We start from the raw sequence: 9,559 nt of genomic DNA, 5'->3' as shown, positions 1-9,559 counted from the left end.
TTTTTTTTAACTTTATTGGTAACGATTTTAAGGGCTTAGAGAAAAGTGTGCTCTAGAGTGATGTATTATTAACAGCTCTATAATGGTGATATTGGCGTGTATTTTTTATAGTCACACATTGGTCATGACGAGATTTGAACTTCTTCTCATGGAAGTCGTGATCTTCTTGGGAGCAAAAACCAAAGTTAATTTTTTTAAATAAATTCTTACCCCATTCAAATAATGAAGTTGCATTGGGTATATGATTATCGCTTTCCCGTTGAAGACTTTTCGTGCAAGCTTGCCTTTTAAAACTTCTTGCCACACCATCACATGCCGTGAGAAATCTCAAAAAAATTCCATCAAAATTTTAAAAGTTTTTTCTAAAGAGAAGAAATGTCCACCGAGGACAATGAATTCAGTGGGTGTTGCACAAGTTTATAATCCAATATAAATAACGAACCGTCGAAAATAGAAACATGTCTCCACCTCCTCGAAAATATTTGTTTAAACCAAATGCTGTAAATCAACAATGTATTTAAGGTATTTAATTGGATAACGATTAATACTGTATTGGGTCAAATTGCTTCGAAAATTGGTCGTTATTTGTCGTAAAAAGTAAATGAAACAGAATTTTATTGTGATATACCCATAAGTGGTTATATTTCCGTATCGCGGAGACTTCTGTGTGTAGATCTTTTCAATGTGTACAATAATTATTGCATTATTTTGACAAATGACCCTGCGTTTGCGATGTAAGCGGAAAAAATGTTATTAATTACGACATCACATTAGAAACCTAAAAAATAAAATTGTTTTTCCACTATTTAATGGATATTATTATACATATAAAAATTCCTCTTTAATCTATTAAAAAAAACCGCATCAAAACAATAGCCCTCCAATTTTTTCATGCTCTTCAAAGTTTTAAACGGTTCAAGAGCTCGTACCTACTCGGCGCCATTTTGAAAATGAAATATCAAGATATAAAATGCCCACATAAAGAATTTCCCAACTGCAATAGGAGTCGATTTGACAGTTAGTATGCTATAAACTTTTGCCTATCGAGTTGCCCCGTTATGCCGCCTAACCTGCGACATTTTTCAAATAACTTATAATTTTAAACTTGTCATATCTTTCGAATGGAAGGTCCAAATTGAATAATTCAAAAAGTTATATAATGGTATTGAAGCACACTTAAATATGAAGTAATTCGTTTTGATAAGGATTAATTCCAAAGTATAAGTAAACAAGTTTTTATAGCGGTGACATTTATATATATTGTGACAAAACTATTATAGTTAGGCATATGCTGTCGCAACATTTTTTATAGATAACTATATAATCAGCAAATGCGTAATACGTTACTTGGCTTTATAGCCAATAGGTTTCGCAGCGCACACGATTTAAGAAAGTTTATTGCTAATTTTTTGGGTCACATAATAGCAGTTTTCGTATGAATACTAACTAATACCCTAACTTTTTTTGAAAATTTAATATCGATGCACAAATAGTATAGCTTCGAAACAGTGTGTGGGATGTCCACAATAATGTTTGATTTATTTACATATAAAACTGATACAAAGGTTTGGAGACTGAAAATGTTGAGACGTGCTTGCAGCCGTGATGATGCGCCGAAAAAGGGAAGATGGTGGCTCGTCAATCTGACAGATTACTTTTACAGAGTTGCATTTGGGGTTGCCACATTACTTTGGGGTTGCCACATCACTCCCCTCTATGCGGGAAAACGAAATCGTACTCGACGACCAGATTTTGTTTGGTACTCTTTGTGTTGGATTGTTTGATTCGACCGGGTTTGGTAATCCTCGGCCACGAAAGCTGACTTTAATCGGTCGATAGAAATGTTTGTGTCCTTTCCTCGGATTTTGACTTTGAAAAACTTGTCGCCACGTTCGACTACGGGAAATGGTCCCTCGTATGGTGGTTGAAGAGGTGGACGAATTGAGTCGTTGGGCACGAAGACTGATGGTGTTGACTGCAAGTTCTTTTCTACAAATGGTACGTGCGCTGAGTTATTTGTAGTTGGTGACGGCTTTAGTGACTGCATGCGTATGCGTAAATTTTCGACGAACTCACCTTCGTTGACATTGTGCGTATGCTTTTCGGAAAAAAATTTACCAGGTAATCGAAGTGTATTTCCATAAACCATTCCTGGTGTCGCTCTTAAATCGTCTCTCCATGAGGAACGAAAACTTGGAAGGATGAGTGGGAGAACTTCGCCCCAGTTGTTTGTCATGTAGCATTTTATCGCTGCTTTTAATGATCTGTGCCATCGCTCGATAATCCCGTTTGACGCGGGGTGATATGCAGTGGTACGTAAGTGCTTGATGCCTAAAAGTCTGGAAAGTTTTCGGAATAGTGTAAATTCAAATTGTCTACCTTGATCCGTTGTTACTGTACTCGGTACTCCAAATCTAGCGATCCAGTGTGTGTAGAAATTGAAAGCAATAGTCTCTGTCGTAATGTCTTCGAGCGGGAGTGCCTCTAACCATAGGGAATAACGATCGACTATTGTCAAACAGTATCGATAACCCTTACAAGGTGGTAATGGTCCGACGATATCCATATTTATATCGTCAAATCGTTGCTCTGGTAACGTGAATGTCGACAACGKTGCTCTGTTGTGGCGCTGCACTTTAGCTCTTTGACACGAGATGCACTGCCTGGACCATAAGCGGCAATCATTTCGGAGATTCGGCCAAAAGAATTTTTCTGCGATCAATTTTGTTGTTTTAGCGGCGCCGGTGTGTGCCATGTTATGCATGGAGTCGAAAGCTGTTTTGCGAAACGAAGGAGTTAAGTACGGTCGTACTTGCCTGGAATCGTAAAAGGTTAGATTAATAGGCTGGAATTCGAGGCTTGTAAGTGTTTGAGCTCTGAGTCCGACTCTTGACTCTCCACAAGTTTAGCGAAGTCGATGGTGATCGGAGTATGTATGGCGTCAATACGTGACATTGCATCGGCTACTGCGTTTTCTCTTCCGGGGATGTACCGAATGTCTGTTGTGAATTGTGCGATAAATTTCGAGTGACGCATTTGACGCGTAGATGCCTTTTCAAGCTTTTGCTGCCATAGCATATGTTGAACATATTTGACTGCTTTGTATGCCGCTAATGTTCACGATGGTAAGTGCTGTATCTAGTTTGTGTTTCGGTAAGGCGTTCGGAATAAAAACCTAGAGGTTGGCACTGGTCGTTGTCGTGTTGTTGTAGCACAGCTCCTACCGCAGCTCCGGATGCATCCACCGTCAAACTGAGTTGCGCYCTGGGTTTTGGGTAAGCGAGTAAAGTAGCTTTGCATAAGTCATTTTTGCATTGTTGAAACGCCTCCTTTGCTTCAACTGTCCAATCAACTGGCGATGTGTCGTTTTTTTTGTTCCCTTTTATGAGGTTGAGTAACGTCATTTGCCTTTCTGCGGCGCAGGGCAAGAATCTGCGAAAAAAGTTTACCATACCGAGAAAGCGTCGCAAATCACATGCTCTCAAAGGTAGGTTGAAATTTAGAATAGCCCTTACTCGGGAGATTAACTTCTCGGGAGATAAGCGTCTCGGTTTAGAGAAGACTGGTGGACAAAGTGTTGTGGTTTTTTGACTGAAAAGTTTTCCATCATGATGTCTTCGAATTCCCTCAATAAATCCTGGAACGGCTGATAATTTTTAGTGTAAGATAAATTGGAAAGTACCTTTTTATTTGTTGATATTAAATACAGCCTGCTGGTGTTTGTGACGTCGTCGATGAGTTTGCGTTGTCGTAAGTTGACCGCTAAGTTGAAATGCGATAGAAAATCCGCTCCGATGATGGCTTGTGACACATCGGCAAGGTTGAAATTCCAGGAATATTGGCGACGTAGACCCAGATTGAGGAACATAGTTTTTTCGCCGTAAGTTTTTATAGTGGACCTGTTTGCTGCGTAGAGGTAGTTGTTTTTGTCCGGGCAGCTACGTTGTTGTTGCGTCGGTGGAATTACGCTAATTTCCGCTCCCGTGTCGATGAGAAAGTTTATTGCGGATTTTTTGTCCTGAACGATTAAAAGGCGGTTGTTATTGTTGAGCCTGTCGTCGACCGCCATTGACGACAGACTAGTTAGTTTAACTTTTTTGCGCAAGTGCTACGACATTTTTTGGCACCGTTACCAAATTTGTGGTGGTACCAGCATAAACCATTCGAATTGTTGTTTTGCATACCGGAACGTGACGGAGGACGGTTTCTGCTGCGACTTCTAGCCCGACGATTTATGTTCGCCTTAATTGAGGCTATCTTTTTTGTGATTTCGGCTAACTGCTGCTGGATGTCTGATTGGTTGCGTGTGGCTGTGTTTAGAGTTTCGACCGCATGTACGTGTGGGGTGTCGCTAACCTCACATATTTTGTCCGCGAGCAGGGCAACTTTATCGAGCGGTTCGTTGTTGATAGAAATGATTAGTCGCATGTTGGAAGGTAACCGACTCATCCAAATGGACGTTAATATATTATCGTTGACCTCGCCGCCAGCTAAACTTCGCATTTCGCGCAAGAGCTGCGATGGACGCATATCACCAAGCTCTTGTTCTTGCAGTAGCTTTTTTACACGTTTTTGTTCCGAGTCCGCGAATTGCGTTATTATACGATTTTTTAGCGTGGAGTACAAATCACTGTTCGGTGGATTGAGAATTAGGTCGCTTATTTGGGCTAGCACGTTGCTTTCGATTGCGGCTACGACGGTGCGGTACTTCGTTTTGTCGTTCGTTATGCCTGCCGCAATGAACTGCGACTCGACCTGTGCMATCCACAGTTCTGGCTTTGCGTGCCAGAATGGTGGGATCCTGATGGAAATTTTTGCCACTTCCACGTTGCGGGTCTGGACGTCCTCTGCCCATTGGCCCCGGCTCTGCAAATTTTCTGTTACCTGTGTTGCCTCTTCTTCTTTCGTCATTTTACTTTTTGTCGGAGTCACCAATATGTGGGATGTCCACAATAATGTTTGATTTATTTACATATAAAACTGATACAAAAGTTTGGAGACTGAAAATGTTGAGACGTGCTTGCAGCCGTGATGATGCGCCGAAAAAGGCAAGATGCTAGCTCGTCAATCTGACAGCTTACTTTTGCAGAGTTGCATTTAAGGTTGCCACATCACTTTGGGGTTGCCGCATTACTTTCGGGTTGCCACAAGTGAAAGAAATTTTTCAAATCGATCAAGTGGTTTCGGAGCCTATTCAATGTAAAGAAATAAACCATTAAATCTTTTCTCTTTATAATATTAGTATAGATGAAAATTTGGAAAAATTATCTCAAATTTATATGACGATATATTGTCAAGCTTAAACAAAAATTTGGTTTATAAAACTTTAATTGGAACTTCTGTACAAAGGATTAAGTTATGAATTTATGTTTCATCAAATGAATCGATATGAATTGTAGGTGTAAGTGAATTTATTTGTGCCGGTGTTATTGTAAGGGTATCTATAGTTGTTTTACCAGGTTTTTAAGTTAGTTCGTAGGTATACTCTTCTAAAATGGCTTTCCATCACTTCATTTTACTGTTGGTGTTCTTAGGGTTTGGGGCATAGGTATGAGGTTTTAAATTTTTCCTTTTCTTAATCCTATATGTTGACGAAGAATATCGTCTAGCGCTCTTTGGAATGTAGCTAGAGCATTTTTAAGTCCGAAAGTTTTTTTTATTTAATTTTATTTACAATCTGTCGTGTGACAATAAGAAAATGTTATTATATATAAGATTCACTTTGATGCTAAAATTGCAATAGCCTTTGCAGTCGGCGAGTATCTTCACTGTTGTCCAGTACGTTAATGGAATGTATGTTGGGTGGCAGCTTAGGCGATTAAGATATCTTGAACTGAGTTTCTGAATCTCGCTCTTCACCATATTTATTTCAAAATCTTTGTGTAAGTTAATATTTTTGATGTACCATGCAGCGTTTGCAATCAACCTGAGTGTTTTCGACTGATATCTTTGAATTAGTTCAACGTTCGATTTACTTGCAGTTCCCCAGATTTGTATTCCATATGCCCAAATCTGTTTTAGACTGCTTTTATATAGGATCACCTTATTTTTGAGACTACGTTTCGATTTGGGACCCAGTAGCCAGTACATTTTTATAGTCTTGAGTTTTAACTGATCTCGTTTAATCTTTATATGTTGCTGCCATGTTCTGGAATAATTGTTTGATTGAGATTGACGCTGGGGCAATCTCCTGCTTTCATGGTGAAGGTAACATGCGCTGATTTTCTTTCATTTACCATAATGTTGCGTTGAGTTGGTTTTGAACAGCTTCAGACGCTTCGTTTGCAGAGTAAGCAGATGCAAGAATTGCGGTGTCGTCCTCATATGTGGCAACAGTTATATATTCGTCGTTTATTATTGTCATATCGGCAGAGAAAATCATGTACAGCTTTGAGCCAAGCACGCTGCCTTGCGGAACGCCTGCTTTGACTTTGTATATGTCGGAAGTGTCATCATTAATTCTAACGTAAAAATGTTTGCAATCTAGGTATGACGAAGAAATAGGTAGAATTGAACTGGTACTTTCATTTTTATTTTAAATAACAACCCCTCATGCCAGACTCTATCGAAGGCTTGTTGAATGTCTAAGAAAACTTCCGAACAATACTGTTTCTCTTCGAGACATTTTACTATGGTTTTTACGATTCCGTGGCACTGTTCAGGGGTTCCATTGATGGTCTGAGATAATGGACAAGTAATCCAAAACTGGCAATAATGGACGAAGAAATATTTTAGAGAATATTGTCAGCAAACTTATTGGTCTATAAGAGGTTATTTCGTTCTCGGGCTTGTTTAGCTTCGGAATCATTATATGTGATGTGGTCTACGGAAAGGGGGCTTTGGTGTCAAAAAATCAATTTTCACTTTTTAGTTGATTCGGATGGAAGATGAGATGCTTTTTCACGTGATAGAATCTAAAAAGTCATAAGTCATTTCGCACGTTAGCTCCCTTTCCGTAGACCAGGTCACATATTATACTTTCGGCACATTTTCATTGCATAGGAAAGTGACTTAGCCTAAAACCACAATTAAAGATTAAAAGTAAGAATAGCAGGCATTTCCTTGGTAATTGTTGGATTGTCCATGCATCAATATTATCTGGGCCAGGCGATTTAGAAATCTTCAACTGTGACACTTCTAATTGTACTTTAGTCAGTTTAACATAATGTATTGGTTTATACATTTGGCGCTGATGGTCAGTATTGAGAGCAAAAGGCTTGAAAGTATTCGCAAGGTGGTTGCCAAACGCGTCGGCTTTTCTTTTGTCAGATCTACACCAGCAGTTGTTTTCATCTTTTATCGGTACCTGTCGCTTCGGAGGACGTTCATCGTTTTTATTTGGATCAGCATTCTTATGAAATTCTGAAATAGATTATTCTTTCAGCTCTGCCAACTTGGATTTTAATTCTTTAATTGCTTTGTTTAGCCTGGTTTTGTCAACCGGATTTCTGCTATTCTGCCAGATCCTTCGAAGTCGTCTTTTATTTTGTAACATCTGCGCTACTTCATCTTCACATTGTTGGTACCGTATGGATTAGATGAATTAAGAGGAGAAGCTAACGAAGCAGATTGATGTATTTTTTGGCTGAAGTTTTCCACAGCGTCATCTAAGTCTCGTTTTGTGGTTATTTTCATGTTAAGGTTTACGTGGGACTGCAACCAAGTTTGGAAAAATCGTATGTTCAACCTTTTAGTTAAAGAATGCTGCTTTCTGGATGTGACAACCACAAGCATATTCATATTGATAACGAGAGCGGAATGATCTGAGCTCATATCTTCATTATTCGAAATTTGTAGATGATGTGGGTTTATGCCGGTATAAATTGCGAAGTCAATTAGATCAGGAATTTTGTAGGGATCAGTCGGCCAGTATGTGGGTCTGCCAGCAGATAAAACATTTAAGCTTTTTTGAGATACACACTTGTACAGTACGCGGCCTTTGGGATTCGTAAGGCGTGTACCCCACTATGGATGTTTGGCATTGAAATCACCTCCGGCTAAAAATCTGGGACCCATTTTGCCGAAACACGATTTAAAAGTTTCTTTGCTTATATTGAATCGAGGTGGGAGATATACTTATAAAAATCGCTCCACTGCCGGTCTGGATTTTCAAAGAAGCTGCTTGAATTGATGGTACTGAAATTGGCTCTAAAACGATATGTTTTAGTGATGATTTTATTAGAATTACCGAACCACCGTGTGCTTTACCGTCGGGGTGGTTTGAAGTAATAAGATCGAATCCATTAATAGGGCTTAGCGGTAAGGTGGGTTTCGGAAACAAGTAATATATCTATATTGTTAGTTTTTATAAAATACTCAACTTCCAGTCTATGGCTGCCATTGGCATTCTAAATCGCTATTTTTAGACTAACTTGCATAGCTTAGTTACGAGAGAAGACGTCATATTTATTAGTTTTGTGGTTGCTCAATTTGGTTGGCAATCAATTCTTGGAATTTGTCAATTTTTTCAGGGCGTACTGTGGTTGTAGTAGAACTAAGTTGTCCTCTTATTACATCAGCATAGCTAACGTTTTTATGGGGAACTTGTTGTTCGGCATTTGTAAGTTTGACCAAGGAAGGCCTTGTCTTATTATTAAACGAGTCTTTTTTTGACACTAACTCCTGATAAATTTTACAACCTTTGTAATTGGCGGTATGATTTTGAAGGCAATGGAAGCATTTCGGTGAAGTTTCTCTATCTTTTAAACAAAGCGACGAAGGATGGTCTAGTGCACACTTAACACATCTATAAGGCTTTTTGCAATATTGCTTGTAATGGCCGAACTCTTGACAGTTGCCAAATCGTTAAATTTTCTAGGTTGCTAAATTTTTACTACGGCATTACATAACCGATTTACGTCAAATACTTTTTTATTGTTTGTTGAATGTTCAAGATCAACAAAGAATATTGACATCGGCAATTTTGAAATATTGATTTTTGCATTCACAATATTTCGTACGGTATGCCCGTTTTTTGCTAAGTCATGCTTGATATCGTCGATTGGAGTTGAAAAGTGAATATTTTCTATAACTATACGATATGGCTTAGCTTCTGTCAATAGATATGTATGAAAAGTATAATTATTGGTATCTAAATAGCTAAGAGGTTTTCTGTAGCAATCACTGTTTGAGGTCATTACCCTCGCTTGTCTGTCCCTGCCTGACTTGTAGGTGAAATTTTCTTTACCAATAACAATTGAAAAGCTTTCAACATTTTATTTATATCAATCACTTGAGGTACAAAAATTGGTGGTGGTTTGTGAGGAACTACAGCAGTTAAAACTGACCCCTATTTTTTCTTAAAATTCTGTTTATTAATTTGCACGTCCAAATCTAGCACAGAAACCCGGTTTGAGTTGTTTGACCCTTCACTAATCCTTTGTTGTTTCGTAGTTACTTTTGGAGAGTCAATGCTCATACGCTTTTTTGCTTTAGGTAGCTACAGTGATGAACAAAAATATTGGCACAGCAAGAAACCTTGACTTTAGCATTGTTTTTTACCACTTATAAAATATGTTTTGATTACAAAAAAAATCCTTAGATAGGACGAGTAATTATC

General features: G+C 38.6%; 2 protein-coding genes across 3 annotated transcripts in view; one reads left to right on the top strand and one right to left on the bottom strand.

The window, feature by feature from the left end:
• LOC108970308 overlaps positions 1–9,559 on the top strand; it is a 148,531-nt gene that overhangs the window by 118,469 nt on the left and 20,503 nt on the right. The window lies entirely within an intron of this gene.
• On the bottom strand, positions 4,084–4,911 carry LOC108970307. The gene has a single exon (XM_018935622.1). The coding sequence runs from the start codon at positions 4,909–4,911 to the stop codon at positions 4,084–4,086; it is 828 nt and encodes a 275-aa protein (XP_018791167.1).

This window comes from Bactrocera latifrons, unplaced genomic scaffold (assembly GCF_001853355.1).
Source record: "Bactrocera latifrons isolate USDA-ARS-PBARC rearing strain unplaced genomic scaffold, ASM185335v1 scaffold_297, whole genome shotgun sequence".
In the NCBI taxonomy this organism is placed as follows: domain Eukaryota; kingdom Metazoa; phylum Arthropoda; class Insecta; order Diptera; family Tephritidae; genus Bactrocera; species Bactrocera latifrons.
Note: the sequence above shows the minus strand (reverse complement) of the source record. Positions and strands in the feature narration are given on the sequence as shown.